The following is a 21,378-nucleotide window of genomic DNA, read 5'->3' on the forward strand; positions in this document are numbered from 1 at the left end:
TCATTACTCCCTTCGGCTTCTCCTCCAAACAGAAGCTCAGTTATTCGGAGCCCTCCCGGCCTGGCGGTCTCGTGTCCTCAAGGAGGTTCAGAATGCTGGCCGCAGACTTGCCTCTCCTCCAGGGCGCCCGCCTGGCCTGCCACCCGCTCCCTGGTCCGTCCTCCCTCCGTGCCTGCCTCCGCCCCCGCCCCCTGGGTTGCGCGGAGCCCGCCAACCCCTGGCTCGCCCAGGTGGAGAGTGCGGGACCAGGAGGCCGGATGCTCGCGGGGCCGCGATGCGGGTCCAGGGAGGGTGGAAAAGCCCCGCGGTGGGACGCGGCTTAGCGGGCCGGGGGAGGGGACGCCGACCCGAAGCCAGCCGAACCCAGGCGCGGGGACCCGATTCCCGGAGGGCCGCCTCGGCCGGGCGAGGGGGACAGCGAGGTGCCTAACGAGGGCGCCGAGGTGATCGGAGGGCCCGGGAGGGGGGCGGCGCGGGGCGGGGCGCGCGCGCGTGCGCTGGGCGGGCACCCCGAGGGGCCGGGAGGGCGGGCGGCCGCGCGCGGGGCGGGGGCGGGCGCGGGGGCGGAGGGAGCGCGGAGGCGGGCGCGGGAGGCGTCTCCGCCGAGGGACCCGCGGGCCGCGCCGCAGCAGAGCGAGCCCCGCGGCGGCGGCGGCGGCGGCAGCAACAGGCGGCGGGCCGGGCCCAGAGCGCAGGCGGCGCAGGGGCGGGGAGAGCGAGGAGCCGCGCCGCGGCCCCGCGTCGCCGCCCGCTCCCTGCCGCATGGACGAGCACCGCAGCCTCCTGAGCTCGCCGCCGCCGCCCTCCGCCCGCCACCGCGCCCACCCTGCCCAGCGCCCCGCCGGCGGCGGCGGCTGCGGCGGCGGCGGCGCCCACACCCTGGTGAACCCCGGCTACGCCGAGCCCGCCGCGGGCCCCGAGCTGCCGCCCGACATGACGGTGGTGCCCGGGGACCACCTGCTGGAGCCGGAGGCGGCCGACGGCGGCGGGGACCCGCCCCAGGGCGGCTGCGACCGCTACGAGCCGCTGCCGCCCGCGCTGCCGGACGCCGGCGAGCAGGACTGCTGCGGCGAGCGCGTGGTCATCAACATCTCGGGGCTGCGCTTCGAGACGCAGCTGAAGACCCTGTGCCAGTTCCCGGAGACCCTGCTGGGCGACCCCAAGCGGCGCATGCGGTACTTCGACCCGCTCCGCAACGAGTACTTCTTCGACCGCAACCGACCCAGCTTCGACGCCATCCTTTACTACTACCAGTCCGGGGGCCGCATCCGCCGGCCGGTCAACGTGCCCATCGACATCTTCTCCGAGGAGATCCGCTTCTACCAGCTGGGCGAGGAGGCCATGGAGAAGTTCCGCGAGGACGAGGGCTTCCTGCGCGAGGAGGAGCGGCCGCTGCCCCGCCGCGACTTCCAGCGCCAGGTGTGGCTGCTCTTCGAGTACCCGGAGAGCTCCGGGCCGGCGCGGGGCATCGCCATCGTGTCCGTGCTCGTCATCCTCATCTCCATCGTCATCTTCTGCCTGGAGACGCTGCCCGAGTTCCGCTACGAGGACTACCCGGCCTCGCCGTCGCAGGAGCTGTTCGAGGCGGCCGGCAACAGCACGTCGGGGGCGCCCGCCGGAGCCTCCAGCTTCTCCGACCCCTTCTTCGTGGTGGAGACGCTGTGCATCATTTGGTTCTCCTTTGAGCTGCTGGTGCGGTTCTTCGCTTGCCCCAGCAAAGCCACCTTCTCCCGAAATATCATGAACCTGATAGACATCGTGGCCATCATCCCCTATTTCATCACTCTGGGCACCGAGCTGGCTGAGCGACAGGGCAACGGACAGCAAGCCATGTCCCTGGCCATCCTGAGGGTCATCCGGCTGGTGCGCGTCTTCCGCATCTTCAAGCTCTCCCGCCATTCCAAGGGGCTGCAGATCCTGGGGCAGACGCTGAAGGCGTCCATGCGGGAGCTGGGGCTGCTCATCTTCTTCCTCTTCATCGGGGTCATCCTCTTCTCCAGCGCGGTCTACTTCGCCGAGGCGGATGACCCCACTTCAGGTTTTAGCAGTATCCCGGATGCCTTCTGGTGGGCAGTGGTAACCATGACGACAGTAGGTTACGGGGATATGCACCCGGTGACCATAGGGGGCAAGATCGTGGGGTCGCTCTGTGCCATCGCTGGTGTCTTGACCATCGCTTTGCCAGTCCCGGTGATTGTCTCCAACTTCAATTACTTCTACCACCGGGAGACGGAGGGGGAAGAGCAAGCCCAGTACATGCACGTGGGAAGCTGCCAGCACCTCTCTCCTTCGGCCGAGGAGCTCCGGAAAGCGAGGAGTAACTCGACTCTGAGTAAGTCGGAGTATATGGTGATGGAAGAGGGGGGTATGAACCACAGCGCGTTCCCCCAGACCCCTTTCAAAACGGGCAATTCCACTGCCACCTGCACCACGAACAATAACCCCAACTCCTGCGTCAACATCAAAAAGATATTTACCGATGTTTAATGTGTGATGCAAGTGACACGCTGTGCTCGGTATTGTGTGAACTGTGCCCCCTTGGTCTGTGTCGCCCTCGTTCTGTACGTTTTCAGACCATTCATCAAGGACAGGACATGAAGAAGTGGAAAGCACACTTCATTCTCCCTGTCCCTACTGCTTCATACTGAAACAAGTGTCTGTTTTGCAAGTGGGCTGCATTCTCTCAGCTCTACCGTTTTTTTTTTTTTCTCCCTCTCTCAATATTGCGAACAGCAAACTTACTTTAAACTTGATTTCTAGTACACACCCTATAAAAAAAAAAAAAACAACAAAAAAAACCCCTGTACATCCTGGGAGGAAATGAAACTAAAGAACAGTTACTGTTTAGCCTCAGAATTAAAAGCCAGCTGTTTCTTTACTAAGTAAAGCAGACATATACTTAAAGGATGCTTCAGTTTGCTGGACACTTCGACAGTATTGAATATTTAGTTCAGTTGCCGACATTGTGGATATGTGGATGGAAAATCTAATCAAAATGATTTGTAAACCCACCATAGGTTTATTTGGTTTTTCACTGGAATTTCTATTCACAACTCCCCTCCCCGAATTTTAAGGCTCTCTACAACTTTGAACAAAGGGAAATGCCCTTGATCTTGAACTGACTAATTTGTTTAACTCTTTGGGGCTCGTTAGGCGTTTCGAAAGTATTAGACTAACACATTCCTGTGAAGGTCTTTGTGTGTGCTCCAGCCAGCATCTATCAAAGTCTAGAAACAGATGTTTTCAGCACTGCCAAGAAACAAACAAAATTTCCTAATGCATCTGAGAGATAAGCTTCTGCAGTATCAGAGGAAGATTAAAGTGGTAGACACTCCTTCCAGCGGAAGTTACTAATTCGGACCTGACTGATGCAGTTCCCATAGCAACCCATGTTTCCTGGGAAACCCAAAAAAGGTTGTCATGGCATCTCTTGCTCCTTAGCCCCACCCCCTAGCCCCTGCCGTTTCCACAGTAACCTTTCCAGATGGTTCCTACTTACATGATTTCATAAGGAAAACCACTGTTTGAATAAACCGCACAAATGAAGTTAATTCTGAGAATCCAAGATGGTGAAATGAATCACAGAATACATATTTTTACTACAAAGAATCATTGATATCATTCCATAATGACTGAATCGAGAAGGAAAATATCGGCTTTGGAATGTTAGACATACACCACAATCAGAAATGATTTGACTTAAATGCCAGTAATTGGGCACTAATTTCAAAAGATACTTCTCTACTGTTTTGTTTCACCAAGAAGTTTCACGCCAACAAATTAAATTAAAAAGCAAATATGAAACTTCTGTACATAAGCAAATGGAAGATTCAGACTTCCTCTCTTTAAAAAAAAAAACAAAAAACAAAAAACCCAGATTCCACAACAGCATTGTCACCATTTCAGTACTCGAAATAAACTTGAAAAATAGAAAGGACGCACGTTTTGAACCGAAGGCATTGCAGACAATCAATAAAAAGGAGGGACAAGAAGTAACTAAATCTTGGGGAAATACCTGCAAGTTTCAGCCAAATGCCAGGGGTTGCCTGAAGACACACAGAATCAGGTGAGCACCGTGCGGGCCACTGTGAGCGCTTCCATTTTGTACAGGGAGGCAGGGAAATGCCATTTATGTCTAGGTTGGTGATACCTGGCACCACCAATGGTTTTATTTTAATCACCTGCAAGGTGCCTTCTCAAGATCATTTAGAACACCTTTTCCCTTTGATTTCCATGTTGCCAGCTCTCTTTTGGTTTCCACTGTTAATTGCAAAGGGATGAAAAAAATGTCATTGCTCTTGAGCATAACCTTCACCCAAACTGAGCTGGGAATGATTCCATCCCTTTTACTAACCCACTTGGCTTCTGAACAACCTGTTTCCCCTTTTTTTTAAAAAAAGGCTAAAAGGCAGAAGCTACAGCTGTTTGATTATTCGATTTTAATTCACATTATTATTTGGTAGTATGCCGTAGTGCAATTCTTTCAAACAAAAATGGTTAAAATTGCAATAAGGGTAACATTTTATTTTAACAGATCATTTTATTTTATACACATTATATAAATTATACATTATACATTTTCCACAATTGCATTTTGGTCTTGATGGGCTATAACTATTTTATCCTAGAGTAAATGAGAAACCCTATTTTAAAGCTCATAAAATATTTTCAAGTAGTCAGATGTGTACTTACCTTATTATTTGCACAATTGAAACAGTGAAAAATGATGGTTAAGATTTCTGGTCCAGATGGAGTAGCAGTAGTTTGCCTTTGTTGGACAGAAAATTATGGTAAGAAATTGACTTTGAAGTACATTCTTACAAAGAAAGAAGAAAGTCACTACTGTAACTCCATGTAAAACTACCACGTACATGAGGACCCAACTTTGACATTCAAAGAGTTATAACCCAAAGATGGGCTTGTGGATGATTTTTATTTTATTCTTTGGGATTCTCTGAATTTTCCAATAAAAAAAAGAACGTATATTACTATTGTAATCATAAAAAAGTACGAATGTTAGAATAAAAATCAGATACTCTAGTATGTCTTCACTGCTATGACACCTGATTAAAATAATTTTATTTTTATCATAAAAAAATTTAATGGTTAATACTACAAGAAGAGAAAGAGGAAGGAAAAGACAGAAAAATAGAGGCAGAAAATCTACATACCTGGGGACAAGGTCATGGTTCTTGTCCATGTGCAGAGAAACAGGGCCCTTTTCTCTAGTTTCCTCTGCTACTTGTTTGAGTTACTTTTAACACTGATCTACCTTTTGATTAAATTTTGGTATTCTTACTGATCAGAAATTCTTTTTTATGGCCCATTTTGGTGGTTATATTTTAGATACACTGTAGTAATAACATAAGAATAATTTTTGTATCTGTTCTTAAAAGATCATAAAGATGAACAAAGTAACAGTGAGTTTTATTCACATTTATTCAGAAGATGTAGAAACCCTGATGAGTTCTATTAGTAATATGTGGTTGTGGCATAATTTTTGGAATTGTATGGTTATTAAGTAGCAGTAATATAAAGACTCTTTTTTTAATCCTTAGACATGGCTTTAGAGTCTTAAGTTTGAGATAGTATAATTGCTTTTAGTTGCCATATTGTACCTCTTTAAAGGTTATAGGTTCTGTGTCTTGACAAAGTTTTGGATTCTAGTGTCTAGCACAGAATATAGCAGCTTATTCAGTGCATATTTGATGAATGAAGAGCTATTATCTGACTTTAATGTTATTTTCAGGCTTTTAATAAAGTGGTTTAAAGCATAAGTTCGGCAGTCTCATTGCCAGGGTTTGAATCCTGACTCTGCTGAATGACTTTGAGCAAATTACTCAAGCTCTCTGTGCCTCAGTTTTCTTGTTTGGAAAATGAGGATAATAAATACTGCCTTATAGGGTTGTTGTGAATACTAAATATTAATACAGGTATAACTCTTGGAAAAAGTAATTGCATGATATGCAGCAGAGATTTCGCTAAGAGATTACATTATTACATTATGTTATTTACCAAGAGATTACATTATTATTATTGTGATCTTTACTTGCAAGCAAGGCATTATTAATACCGAGCTTTGTGAGTGATACGGAATACATAAATAACCAGTGTCTTCCTGTTTACTTTTTATATAACAATAATAATTGCCATTTATTAAGGGTCAACCATGTCCTTGACACTTCTCAACTTTGCAAGATAAATGGTATTAACCTCATCTTAGGAGGGTAAAAAACAGATGGTTATGGTTAAGTGATTTCCCTAAGACTTCACAGCTAGCAAGAGACCCAGTTTTTTAAAGCCAGATCTTTCTGCCCCCAAACTCCATGTTTCTTTTATTGGGTGACTTGAAAGAGATTGAGAAAATAAATTTCTTATGCTTTTAGGTTTCACTTCAGCCCATGTCACTAGTTAATGAATTCCTGTCTCCAGATACCTATTTTTTTCAGTATACTGAAAATTAACCCTTTTCTAATCATCAGATACTTTTAACCATGGAAATCAAGTATACGTTATTTAAATCAGATGAAGAAATTGACTTTTCCAGAAATAAAGGATTATTATATGATGGATTTATTTTGGTTTAATATTATGCTCAGAAGGTATAATCACTCACAGTAGTGGTATCTGATAGGACTATGGGTATTTTTCAGTTTTACAGTTAGTTTCCTGTTTTCATGTGTTTTCACCTACAGTAGGTGATAGTATTGTGCAAATTGTTATTCGTCCATCTCTTTATGCTTTGCTTAGGTTACTGGAGAACTGTGCCAGAAAGTGGTATAAGTGCCTGTCCCTTATTGGGAAGGGAGACATTACTTAGAACAAAAGGGTTAAAAGCAGGAGGTTGCCAGTTCACTGAAATTTGTGACATTGTTGCCTTATAAAAGCATCTGTCCTCAAAATAACATTAGGATATAATTTTATCCCACCTAATAGCTGTAGCTCCTTCTCTAAGATCCAAAGTCATTTAGGAAAATGAAAATGGTTAGTGATTTGGGCTTAGAGCAAAATGCTAATGAGTCTAAGTTTACACAGGCCAATTAGCTTTGCCAAACCACAGACTTCACTGTTGAGCTCAATTGCATGCCTTGGATGTTGAAAGATATGCAAAGGATTGTGTGTACAAGAGATTCGTGGGAGGCGGCGTGACTGGATCCGTGCACATCCATCAGCCCTAGGGAGAATCCATATCCCCTATAGCTGGTGAATCCAGAAATAATGACACTGTGATTATCTTATTTATTTTATGGTGCTTTAAACTGATATCATACCAAATTTAAATACCAACCAACTTTGGTAAGATCATCACAAACAGTTCTACATAAGAGAGAGTGTTCTTTCTAAACTTTAAAATAAATTTTCAGGATTGAAATCTTAAATGCACAGTATGAAGAAATGTAAAGTTATGGTTTGTTGACATAAAACTTGTTATTTACCCCTTTGGCATATAACATACTCAAGCAATTGCTTTGCTGATGGTATATAAACTCAATATATACTATATACCAACAGTCTATTCCTTGGAGAACCATAACTATAATTTACTGACTTCTATACATTTAAAATTTCAACGTTTTCTACAACATCTTCCAAGTCCTTCCCACCTCTCAGCTGTGAATAGACGTGATAATCCCTCCCACTCAGAAATGCAAAGAGGCACATGTGCGGACCCCCCTCCCCCTGCCCCCATTCTGAAGACTTATGGAAAGATAGAGGTGAGGAGCATAACAATGAGGAATAGGATATTTAGGGCTTGCATTTTAGGGTGGGTTTCTTCTTTCTGTTTTGTATTTGGCCTTTTAAACTAAGGAGGATAAAGCTATTGCTACTGTACTACTAATTTCCTATATTTTGTTTGACAGTGTTATGAGTATTAATGTAATCACTTGGTTTTTTTATAACCTGTGGGGAGTGGTTGATATCCTTTGAGAGAAGGCAGATGAGAGGAGGCAGAGGGAAGGGAGAGAAAGCCATGCAGAGCCCAAACCTTACTACTGTGACTCAGCTCCTAACCTCCTGCCAGAGAATGGCCAGTGTTATAGCCTGTCTGATGATCATATTCTTTTTATGCTCATAGTCACCCTGAAACATAATTTAAATGATTCAGACAGGTTAGAAAGTTTTCAGATATTAGTCTTTGCTTTCAATGATGCTGTAAACCGATTTCATCTTTGAAATTATAAAGAAAACACATTTTACATAGAATTGTTTTTATGGCTTTTCTCTCTTTTTCTGTATTGGATGTGTTTTTCCTTACATTTCAAATTGTACACCATTAACCATCAAACTGCATTAAAGAAGAGATCTGGAAAAGAGTCTCCACCATTTTCTTGGGAGCCATTTTATTATTGTTGCAACCTAAATGGTGCAGAATAGGCAGTCCGGCCTGAAAAGTAAATCCTGGTCGCTACAAGGTGGTGCTTAAATGAACAACAAGATAATGATGTTTCATCGTATCTGAGCAACGTGCGTGCAGGGCCCTGACTTTGCAGGTACAGGCTTCATGCCCCTCAGTGAGCTGAGATGGGAGGGAGTGGAGAGAAGCTGTTCCTGGTCCCGTGAGCCCCAGCTTCACACGCACCCTGCTGTCAGAGCACAAAGGCTCCTGGGCATCTCTGAGGTCCCCAGCAGCCTGTTCGGATGCAAGTTAGCGGTGCGCCTATGTGTTCTGTGTCTATCAGAGCCGCTGTTTCACTTGCTTTTCCATAAGTTTATTTTAAACTCTTGTTCTTTATGGAAATTCTCTCTGACTCCTGAGGTTCTTATTTATATGCCTGTAAATGTGTTCCTTAAATTGAAACATATGATTTCGTTTGGAAGGAAAGTTCTGCTTGAGTCTATTCTCGACCTAGCAGCCAGAATGATCCTTTTAAAACACTTGTCAGGTCATGTCACTTCCTTGTGGCACAGCCCCCACTGGGCTCCCCATTTTATAGCTAGTATGAGCTAAAGGGCATACAGGGCCCATAAAGCCCTACCTGATGCCGTATCTGACTCCTCCCCCATTTGCACCTGTGCGGCAACCACACTGGCTTTCCTGCCCTTTCTCAGGCGGGCTCCATCTCAAGTAGTGCTTGCTGTCTCCCTGTCTGGATGCTCTAGCGTTTGATAGCTGCGTGGCTCACTCCATCACCTCTTTAGCTGTCACCCATCTCAGTGAAGCCTTCCCTGGACACTCTGTCCCCCAAAGCCCTCCCTCACTCCTCTGTCTGCTTTATTTTCCACTGTAACATATAGATATTTTACTTACTTTGTTTATTGCTCGTCTTCCTTTCCCTTCCGTGAAGACAAGGACTTTCGTCTGTTCGTTGGTACTGTACCCCCAAGATCTGGAATGTTACCTGGAATGAAGTTGGTCCTTGCTAAGTATTTATTTGGAGAGATGAAAGGAAGGAAATAGCATTCCAATTTGAGTGTTTTAAAACTATAACAAAATTGTCATGTTGTGTATCTTATGCTTCACTGTACCACTGTGAGGATTATATGTCTCACCCTGCTCTTTTGGATAAAATTCCTGGCAGTAATTGATTCACTGGAGAAGGCTTCCGTTTGGGAAAGCATGCTCCAGGTTTTCCACATTAAGTACTACCCAGTCTTGGGGGTGGAAAATTTAAATATGACATTATATGAGATACCACTTCTAATCACCATGGGTACCTGGAAGTTAGAATGCTTCACAGAGACCATGTTTCCTACCTAATAGCTAATATATGCTGTTCGTTAGTAGCACCCAAAATATACGTGTTGACTGATTGGCCGATGTGGTACAGCAAAACTCAGAACGAAAAGTGATATCTCCAGGGCTTGCCTATCTAGCAGACATTCTAAGGAACTTCCGACTAAGTTCAGTCTTGGTTTCAGTTAATGGTGCGTCCTCACATGTCCGCGGGGTCATCATTACTATGGAAGCTGATTGAATAAGGCATTAGAGAGTTCATCAGTGAATTACCATAAAGAATTACATTACCGTAGATATGGCCTTGCTGGAGAAAATGATTTCTTTTACAAAATAAACTGATTTTTAATGTAATTGGCAAATTATATGGCAGTATTTCAAAAGTTGGCTGTTTTTTAAAGTGCTTTTTTTTTATATATGAAAGAAGATGAGGACATTGAGTCTATGAGAAACATGAGCAGAGTCTTAGAATGACTTGTATAATGGCAGAACTTAGACCACTTCCAAACAAGATAGGTGGGAGGCACCATTCACATATATTGGTACTGGGAAATTCTAACTAGCTTTGAAAAACCACCATGTGTAGTATGGAATTACTAAAACTAATGAAAATATTGATATAAATGTGCACTGCAGATATTGCCATGATTTTAGGTAATATTGTAACAGATGCACCTTCTTCTGCAGCAGGAAATGAGATTCTTCTGATATGAAGAGAGAGGAACATTCTCCATTCCCCTTCTGAACTGTCTTGTTTCTCTGCTTTTCTTGGGCAAACCAGCCAGAGATAGACCTGGCTGCTGCCTCTGTACATCCAAGTGGCACAGTTTCCTTACCAAATACATCACTAAGTTAAAGAAAACAAATGCATGTGTTTGAGATTACATATGTAGACCAGTAGAAGTTAGAAACTCTTGCCTTCTAAAGTTTTATACAGTTAAGCCCACATGGGACAGAGATCACTTCTCTCTTCGGTGGACACATTGTTAGGACACAAAATAGAGGACTGAATAATTTTTTTTGGTTTCAGTTAAGGAATTGTAACTTTTTTGTTGTTGTTATTTAACTCAATATGGGTTTTAGTGGATTTCCTATTATAACATAGTATAGCCAAGGTATTAGATATTTAAGAGGGAGCCTCCCATGCCATTATATTTTCTGTTTACCTCAGGTATAACTATAAGACAAAAAAAAGTATATATTCACTGATACATTACTTATATAAGAAATTATAATAAAATCATGTTAAACAAGAGTGACTATATGTCAGATTTCAGAATGCAGTGGGCAACTAAAAACCACAGACAGAAATAACTTCTCCAGGTAAGAACTGTGCTTGCACTGCTTTATACCTAGATTCTTTAGTCTTTTATCTGTAAATATTTTAACTATTTTCAAAATATCACTTTATTTTACTAATTGAGGGTATTTATTATTAGTAAACCTAAATACTGCTTCAAGTAGAATTGAAGCTCATTTTCCCATGACTTTCCAGGTTTTTGACAAAGCTCACGTCTTAGCGCATTGTCAGCTTTACTTCCTGAATGAGTTTAAACTTTTTTTTGCCTGTCAAGAGTACATAATTTCCAAGAGGCCAATCAGAGAATTATACATAATTGAGCAAGAAACCTTTCTAGTCCTTGGGGCTGATTCATTACCATTTAGTTGGTAGAATTTGCAGACCTTGTTGGGATGCAGCCAACTCTAAGTTATTTAATAGATGTCAAAGTATAGACACATGAAAACCAAGCTTCCCTGAAACTACGTATTATAGAATGATATCAGCCTTTTTCTCATCATCAAGGACAAGTTAGTGAGGCCACCAGTTAAGCTGGGATTCTGTACTTCTCATTTAGACCTCGGTGGAAGTGCTAATCACTTCTTCACAAATTTGATAATTATAGAAAATTGACTGTTCTTATCTTTTCTAGAACACTGATTTGGTCAAACACCTTTAATTATAGAATACCATTTTTGATTACACGTCCTTACTGTCTTCTTGTAGAGTTGATTTTGATATTTAAGGCAACGTCCATCCTTCTAAGCCCTTCAACCCATTTCTTAGCCACTACCATAAACATGATGATTATTATCCGAATATCACTCTCGGTTTTTGATTCCCTCCACACCTATAGTCTGTTAAGATGACAAACTATACCATACTTAGTCAATAATCCCAAGAGCCTTAAGATATGTACTGACACTTGTGGTCAAAAAAAATTGCCAACTCCTTATATAGAAAGGATGTAATACTAACAAGACGAGTTGCTTAACAGAACCATCTCAATATAACCAAAGCTGCGGTAGCATTGAGCAGAAGCTAGGAACGTAGGAAGTAAAGTAGATGCCAGATCATTAATGTTACTTGTAGTTTCTTGTAATGAGCAGTCATTTGTAGCTATTAGACTGTTATAATTTTTAGACCCTCATAATGAAAATTAAACATATGGTGATGCAAGAATACACTCTTGCTTTTTGACCAAGGAGTTGTACCTTCCATGAAGAGTGATCAAGTGTAATCTAGGCCAATGAGGAAACCTATTCGCTGGCTGGTTGCCCAGCACACACTAGACATATAGCATTTAGTTTAGTGAGTGAGTGATTCTTCCATTGAAAGCACTAGAAGTCCAGGTAGCCATAGTTAGGCACTCACTACTGGATGAGACATCTGCTACAACCAGAAATATATATGAGAAATGGTCTTCCCTAGGTATTATGATGGATAATCACATATTGAAACCTGGAGCTGGGGTTACCATTTTCATTGTCTTTATAGTACACAATTAGTAAATCTCTAGAGTACATTAATTTTTACATATCCATTTATTCAGTCAACATATATTTACCAAGTACCTCCTATGTGATAGGGATTTATTCATCATTCAACATATAAAGTATCTACTATGTGCCAGACACCATTTTAGTTTCTGGCTGTAGCAGAGAACAAGATAGCCAGGCTGCCTTATGCTATTTTTAAGAAATACTTTGTTGTCAGCATTTGTCATTCATTAATTCATTCATTTACTCATTCATTCCATTCATTTTGTAGTCGGGAGAGGAGAGCACCAAACCTTGAACTTTTATTTCTTGGTTCTCTACAGACCTTGGTCAGGTGGTGGTTGTCTTAGTTTGTGATTTCTTAAAGTGATACATAACTCTGTAGTGTTCATATTTTAAAGGATCAACAGATTTGAAAGTTTGTAATGACAGGATAAACTATGCAGCACGACATCTGTGGCAGCTAGAACACAGTTTTCAGAGCACTCATTTTGAGTGACTCGCTTCTCTCCCTGCCCCCCACCCCGCCCCCACCATAACATTTATCCAAGCATGGAATTTCTATTCACTTTAAAAGACTTCTTAGATTACCACAATGGTTTACACAGCCAACAAAGAAACAAACCCTTGGAAATACATTGAGAAAATTAATGCATATGTAGTTTTTAAAAAACAGTAGACATTCAGAACCTTTCAGGTGGTTCTAAAGATAAAGATAAAATTTCCTGTTCAAAAAGCAAACAATCCCATTGGTTTGGACTACATTTGTAGGTCATTATTAATAAGGGGAAAAAGTTTATAATTTCAGCACACGCAAACTTTTTCTAACAAATTAAAATCATTCAATATGTAGTTAATACATTTATTTATTTTTGTTCTTTATTAAATTTATTGGGGTGATATTGGTTAATGAAATTATATAGGTGTCAAGTGTACAATTCAATAACATATCGTATGTATATTGCATTGTGTTCACCACCCAAAGTCAAACCTCCTTCCGTCACCATATAGTTGACCCCCTGCACCCTTATCTACTTCCCCCTCCCCCCTTTCCCTCTGGTAACCACTAAACTGTTGTCTGTGTCTATGAGTTTTTGTTTGTTTGTCTTGTTTGTTTGTTGTTTTCAGTTTCGTATCCCACATATAAGAGAAATCATGGTTCTCAACTTTTTCTGTCTGATTTACTTCGCTTAGCATGATAATCTCAAGATCCATCCATATTGTCACAAATGGCAGTATTTCATCTTTACTTATGGCTGAATAATATTCCATTGTATATATGTACCACATCTTTATCCAATCACCTATTGATAGGCACTTCGGTTGCTTCCATTGTCTTGGCTGTTGTGAATAATGCTGTAGTGAACATTGGGGTGTCTATATCTTCACGAATAAATGTTTTCAAATTTGAGGGGTAGAAACCCAGAAGAGGGTCATATGGTAACTCTATTCTTAATTTTTTTGAGGAACCTCCATACCGTTTTGTGTAAGGGCTGTACCAACAGTGTATGAGGGTTCCTTTTCCCCCGTATCCTCTGCAACACTCGTTATTACTTGTCTTGTTGATGATAGCCATTCTCAAAGGGGTGAGATGGTATCTCATTGTGGTTTTCATTGCTTTTCCCTAATAGCTAGTGAAGTAGAGCATCTTTTCATATGTCTGTTGGCCACTTGTATGTCTTCATGGGAGACGTGTCTGTTTAGGTCCTCTGCCCATTTTTTAAATTGGATCGTTTGGGGTTTTTTTGGTTGTTGTCGAGTTGTAGGGTTCTTTATATATTTCTGATATTAGCTCCTTTTCAGAAGTGTTTGCAAATATCTTCTCCCAGTTGGTTGCCTCTTTGGTTGATGGTTTCTTTTGCTGTGCAGAAGATTTTTAGTTTGCTATAGTCCCTCATTTATTTTTGCTTTTACTTCCCTTGCTATTGAGATCAAATTCATGAAAGTCTCAAAATCCAAGGTTCATGAGTTTAGTACCTACGTTTTCTTCTATGAAATTTATTGTTTCAGGTCTTATATTTAGGGTTTTGATCCATTTTGAATAAATTTTGGTGTACGGAGGCAGAGAGCAGTCTAGTTTCATTCTTTTGTATGTGGCTTTCCACTTTCCCCAGCACCATTTATTGAAGAGGCTTTCTTTTCTCCATTCTGTATTCTTGGCTCCTTTTCAAATGTTATTCGGCCATCTATATGTGAGTTTATGTCTAGGCTCTCAGTTCCAGTCCATCAGTCTGTGTGTCTGTTCTGTCGGTACCATGCTGTTTGGATTATTTTCAGTTTGCAGTACAGTTTGAAGTCAGGCAGTGATACCTCCAGCCTTGTTCTTTTTTTCCTCAGGATTGCTTTGGCTATGTAGGGTCTTTTGTGATTCCCTATAGAACCAAAAAAAAAAAAAAAATCATCAGGTTTGTAGTTAATGCATGTAGAAAATTAAATTGTTTGACGTTTTCAGGGTAACTGTAAGGAAAAAAAACAATTTTGAAAAGTATAATGAATAGAATATTTTATGGTGACTTAAGAACTATATTTTTAAAAGTAATATACAGTAAATTATTGTGTTTGCTCTGCCCAACAGATACCTGAAGAGCCCCACATAAAGAACCGTTGAACTGCACTGACCAGTAGGATGCTCATTTTTAATTGCCTAGTGCAAGAACGCATCGTTGGTCCTTCCGCTGATGGGCGGCGACCTGTCTGCCAGCACATATTTTTCTTTCAGTTGACATTAAATAACATGTCTCTAACAAATGCTTTATATAAAGGAGACAGCTCTGAAGCTGGAGGATTCCCTTCAAACCTCATGCAATATAAAAGATGTCAATCAGGAGATAAAGAAGAATGTTCAACATGTTAGGGTATCCTTTCAACCTCTGACATTTTGATGAAATCGAATGATCCAAAAACGAATCAATATTGCCGATAAAGAAAATCTGTTTGTTTTCAGCAAGCCAACTATTACTGTTTTCCTTTTTCAGTTAATTACTGGACTTTGTTTAATCATGAGATACATTAATGTTACCTTCTGTGTTCTGGGTTATGTGCAGCTTTATTCGTGAAGGTGTATTTTGTACCAAAGGCTCTTATACGTAGATTAGCCCATTTACACGTGAGTAAGTGAAGTCTACACTGTGCCCTGATGAGTGGTATTAAAGACAGACTTGCCTAAAAGAAATGTGCCTTGCTCGATTAAACATTCTTTTATTTTTTTGATTCAAAATGATAGGTTTGCAAATTAGTCTCTTGGACAAGTTTTAGCTGAGCTTAACTTAAAAAATGTTAGTAGTTCTGTATATTTAAGTTGTCTATTTTAACTTAAATTTAACAATTAGTTATACTTTTCAACAGTTCATATATAATATACTCATTCAATTTAGTTTTCATGCAGTGTTTGGTATGGCAAGACAAAGCACATTCTTAAAGATATATATATATATAATATTTCATCTAATGTTTATAAAATTTCTTTCAAAATTGTATCTGTTAAAGGTTTCTCGATTCATTTTCTATTTTTATATTCTTTTAGAAATGTAACTTTTTTCAATAAAAAAGCAAAGTTTTAGTTGGAAAAGAGATTTAGGAGGTCACGAAGATGATTTCTCACTTGGGGACATTTCACTTCTGTGCCATTATCAATGTTTTTACTGTGACATTTCAGCAGAATGGTAGCCATTTGTATATTATTTAATAAGCCTTATGGAAAGTCAAACTGTGAACATTTATTATAAAGAAGACTTTTTATTTCCTTATATTGAAAAGTACCTGAGCAACTACATAAATAACCAGTCTCCTGTTATTCAAGTTTATAATGATGCTAAGTTATAATAAGGGCATTCGTAGACTTTTAATTACTATCAAAATATTTTAGTAGCAAAGCCAACATTATAATACTTTTTGATGCCCTGTGGAAGGAATAGAGGTGATGAACTTTGTTGTTAATATATAAGAATCAGTAACTGACACAATCTTATATCTACTAGCAGCAAAAGAGATGGATAGGAGATAAAATCCAGGTAACTTTCTTTGAGGCAATGTCTCAATGTCCCAGATCACTCTAGGAAAAAATGAAATATAAGAGTAGCAGTTATCTTAGATTTGAGCTATGTGAACCTTCAATCTGGATGATTTGTAACTAAAGTGAAGATGTAGCCACCAACATGTTCCTCTTCTGTGTTAGCCCATATAGTAGAGACACCGACCCAGAGAATAGTCAGTCTATTCCAGCCACCTTAATACTCATAACTGATGATCACAGCCTGGTCAGCAGTAAAGAAATGCACATGAGCTGTTGAGCTGATTGACACAAATCCGTCAACTGTGAGAGGTCTTAGACATTTAGCAGGGATCTGTAGGTGTTACAAAAATAGACACAGGAACTACCTTCATAAAACACCACTGACACAACTTTAAGCATTATAGTATATTTAATATTATATCTGCATTATTATCACAAGCCACAGTTTCAGATAAAGATAAAACCTGGACTTTTGCTATTAAAACACAGAATGGTACCAGATGAGTAAACTGTCATATCCCATATGGTTCACTTGAATGGGTAGTAAAAATAGTATTGTTCTAGATATCAGAAGACCAGAATTCTTACCCACTTTCTACCTGTCGGGCCCTAGATCAGTTGCTTACCATTGCCAGACTTCGGTGACCATTGCAAAATGGGCATGCTGGGTTAAACAACCCCCGGAGCCCTTTCCCCCAAACCCTCTCTACACACCTGTGAAAAGGCTTTGAAGAATACTTACGTCCTCAGATTTTCTTATGCATTTCTGGAGGAAAGAATAAACTGAAATAAAATTTAAACCTTGGACATGTCATAAATAGACCATTCTTCAAACTGATAATGAGCTAAGGAAATAGGACTTTTTTCTCCTGTAAGAATTGCCACTGGTCTGTAATGAATAAGTAGGAAAATCACTGTGCAGAGTGGAAGCAGATTCATGAAATAGCTGGAAAGGAAGGGAGGTTATTTGTTAAGTTTCATTAGATGTTAAGGTGATTTGAAATAGTATATGAAATACTAAAACAGTACCGAGCTTTACCGCACACGCAACATTATAATCCTGGGAGCAGGGGAAGGTGGAGGAAGGTTGGAGGGATAGGATTGTTTGCCTTGTGATCTCTTGACCCTTTTCACACCAGAAGCAGTTGGGTAGGGCTCCAGGAAAGTCCCACTAACCTCTCTGAGCCCCAGTTTCTTTAGCCATACAGTTGATGACTTTAAATTTAGTAATCTGAATGTTCCTTTACATTTTTGAAAATTATCTAATATTTTCAGATTGTTCAAATATACGTGTGCAGGTACAGGTTACCCTCCTCCAGTCACTAAGATACCACATATCTCTACCTATGTGACTGAACAGACTACAAATCTAAATGTTCCTATTTCTAATATTGCTAATTAATCGCAGCAAGACCTAAAAGTGTAAACCTCACTTTTCATTTTGACCGTGGTTTATGTTTTGATTCAGCATTTCATCTTTGAATGCTGTTAGTTATCTAAACAAAGTATCCATTCAAGTGAACCTTCTATTTAAATTTTTGTAGTTTAACAAACACTTAGGAAATCAGAATTACGTATATTATGCTTACCAATGAACTGTAACTGATTGTAAGGTGCATTTTTGTCATATTAAAAGGTTAGTGCCCTTTTTGGCCCAGAAGCAACAATGGCTATAATTTAAAATAATATTCACAAAATTTTGTCAATTTTTGTGAATATAAAAGAGGCTTGATAGAGCCATATTGTGACTAATTTTGCTCAGGAGTGAGAAACAAAATTCAGGGATAACCCAAATGCTTCTGTTTGACTCTAGTGGACAGTTGGGAAAAGAAGGGTTATAGGTTTTGCACAACATAGATAGGGGATAGTAATACCCACTGAGAAACAAAAGAGTATATTCTGGTTGCTGGTTTTATGGTAGAAAGAGATTAAGATAGATGCTAAAATATGGACAGTAAGGAAATTGTTAAAATGATAGCAGTCCATTTGAATAATACAGAAATATTTTGTCATACTGAGATTATTTGTCCAATTTAGTCTTCTTCCATTCAGAAAAGGGGGCAGTTTTTCAAGGCCTCCATCATAATAGGAAATGTGTATTTTGACTAGTGGAGCAATTCATTAAAACATATAATCTGATCATTTTGGTTTTGTGAATCCGAACTCGCACTTTAGGTATAATTAAACCTCTTATGTATTAGTGTTAGTGATCTTAGTGAGAAAATTTTATTCGTTTTTTTTTTAAAGTCGATGAAATTTGTTAAATGGTGATTCTAGCATATTGTGTTAATATTGTACCTTACAACAATTTGTGAACTGACCATACTGAGACAAACCATAGTAGTGTCTTTTCTAGTCAATCTCTTAATGCTGTGTTTAGGGGTGGGAGGTTACGTATTTAGTTAAAACTGTCAAAGTGTTTTTCCTAAATGCCATAACATTGTATGATTATAAATCAAATAGGATATCCTCTTTTTTTTTTTTTTTACGTTTTAAGGGCATTGTATAGGCTATTTTTAGAACTACCCCATAAAATAGTATAATTTTTGTTTAAAAGTTCTTATATATACAAGGGAAAAGCAAACAGTATGTGTAGTATATCTGTGTAATATGCTCAATGTAATAAAATCCACATTTGAATTTTATAGATAGTAATTATGTAGATGTCAGAAGAGCAGACACAAGACGTCAGTTTTTTCATAGAGATGTCTGACACTTATTATAATTTGCAAAGATCATGTACATATTTTACTTAATCTTTAAAATAGCCACATGAAGTAATAATACCATGTAACATTCAGAGATTAAACAAGCAAGGTTTAGAAAGGCCAAGTGACTTGTCCCAAGATCTTATAGCCAGCAAATGGCACTAAATCTTGTGTTCTTTATACTGTTTACCTTTTGTCATATTATATTTTTTTCCTATCACTGCCATTATCTTTAAAACTTTGGCTGAAGTTTCATTCTAAATGATACATTGGGAAATGTCAGGTCTTGTCTACAAAGTATTGTTGCTGTTACTGTCAGGGCTTTTTAGATACTTCCAAAATATAATCCTTCCACGGGTGATAGCCAAACATTTTCCATCTAAAACATACCAAGTCCTCACACCCTGACCACAGATGCTCAATTCATATGTCTAAGCGCTTACTGAAAAAAATGATCCTCTTCACTCGTTTTCTTTCTAATTTCCTTTTTTTAACAATTCACCCTAATGAATGATGTCTGAACAGTTGAAAGAAGCAATAATCAACCCCAGAAACTGCAGCCACTCTAATTCAGAGAAAACATTCTGTCAGACCTGCCAGAAGTCACCACCTTTGTCACATGTGTTCTGTGATTAGGGAGGACAGGGGAGAGGGTTGGGTAGAAAAACTGTCTTTAAGAAAACTCATTATTTCCCTTTAACTATTCAAAAAGAATTGGTTGTCAAGTATGAGATAACAGTATTATTAACATTTAGCTGTAGTTCAACTATACAGTAAAGTTTATCTACATATTTTAAAATCCACGTAAATAATTCCCAGATAAAATTTAAAAATCTGATAACTGCTCATTTTGAATATAGAGAACATTTAGTTTTAACCCATGACATAATGCTATGTTTTTATTCTTTTTCAAACAATCTAAAGACACTGTTACTGCTTTCCCTTGTAAATCAAGTCTGTGCTATGTTATGTATTTTTAATGACTAGCAATGCAGTGTTACTGTGAATAAGTAAATTGAACATACGCTATATCAGAATTGAAAATTTTCTAACCTTAAATTTAGTTCGCCTTATGAAACAGATAAGCCAGACAAGTATTATTTTATATGGAATGAAATAATCATTCTTAAACAATAACATAACAGATATTGGAATTCTTAATTAAATGTAAAATCAAATGTATTTTATACTTGTTTCTATATTGTCCTTTTTTTTACATTAAATTATGTTAATTTCTCACATAATAATGTAAAGGTAAAAAAAAGCTCTTATGCCATGTTCCCTAATGTTCTCGTCATAATCGTTTTGGGCCTTCTGTTAAGTAAATATCAAGTAAATACCTGTGAATTGATTGTGATATTTTCATCTGATCCATTTTTTATATTTGTCATTGGATTTACAGTGTTTTCATTGCAAATGTTATGTGCAGAATTCAATAAAATACTCCCCAAAAACCTGTGAAGCAAGTTTCCAAGGGCGGCGGGGCGGACTTCCTCCTCCCCCTTCTAGGACTGGAAGGAAGGAAGAAAGACTCCTCCTTACCGGAAGGGGAAGCTCGGTAAGGGGAAGGAGGCTCAAGGGGGCGAAATCCCCACTCCAACGAAAGAATCCCCAAGAAAGCCCTCCCTCAACACAGACCTCTCACCTCCCTCAGCTCCCCCTCATCATTCCTTCCTTCCTTCCTTCCTTCCTTCCTTCCTTCCTTCCATTTCCTTTTTCCTCTCTCTCTCTTGTTTTTGCAAAAGAGGAAGCTGCAGAAGCTGGGCCACTGTCAGCAGCTCAGGCAGCAGCTGCCCTTGCACCAGCCCCGCGTGCCGGGCTGTGTTGTCAGTGAAATCTTCCACGCATCTCACTTAGCAAGTCTTTTGGACGCCAACAGTGCCTAGGTTTCTTCCATTGCTTCCTATCGTAGGCTGTTGATGGCCCAGAAAAGTCTCAAGGAAGAAAAAACTTATTTTCACTAAGTCTGTGCCTTCATACTTGGTGTCAGTTATATAAGAGAACTGTGGCAAAGCAAATGTACATCATTTCATCCGAAAATGTGTATTGAGCACCAGTGGGGGCACTGCCCTGTTCAAGGCACTGTGAGAGGGGATGAAGGGAAATAGGAAGGTGACCCCACTCTCAGAGAATTTATAATCCAAGGGATGATGTGTAGTTTATTCCTGAGCTTGTAGGTTAGGATTCTCATGATTTAGATTCAG

General features: G+C 40.2%; 1 protein-coding gene across 2 annotated transcripts; it reads left to right on the forward strand.

Annotated features, from left to right (window-relative positions):
- The first annotated feature begins 563 nt into the window (after nt 1-563).
- KCNA3 (potassium voltage-gated channel subfamily A member 3) lies at nt 564-20,628 on the forward strand. Of its 2 annotated transcripts, none has more exons than XM_036235091.1 (2): nt 564-4,066; nt 15,030-20,628. In XM_036235091.1, the coding sequence occupies exon 1, from the start codon at nt 763-765 to the stop codon at nt 2,485-2,487; it is 1,725 nt and encodes a 574-aa protein (XP_036090984.1). In that variant the 5' UTR covers nt 564-762; the 3' UTR covers nt 2,488-4,066; nt 15,030-20,628. The 2 variants fall into 2 exon arrangements, with proteins under 2 accessions (XP_036090984.1, XP_036090986.1); XM_036235093.1 differs by having other exon boundaries at nt 1,047-2,332.
- Nucleotides 20,629-21,378: the final 750 nt, after the last annotated feature.

This window comes from Rousettus aegyptiacus, unplaced genomic scaffold, assembly GCF_014176215.1.
Source record: "Rousettus aegyptiacus isolate mRouAeg1 unplaced genomic scaffold, mRouAeg1.p scaffold_m13_p_17, whole genome shotgun sequence".
Taxonomy (NCBI): domain Eukaryota; kingdom Metazoa; phylum Chordata; class Mammalia; order Chiroptera; family Pteropodidae; genus Rousettus; species Rousettus aegyptiacus.

Coding starts and splice junctions, on each gene's coding strand:
- KCNA3 (XM_036235091.1), top strand. CDS start 763: ATGGACGAGCACCGCAGCCTCCTGAGCTCGCCGCCGCCGCCCTCCGCC.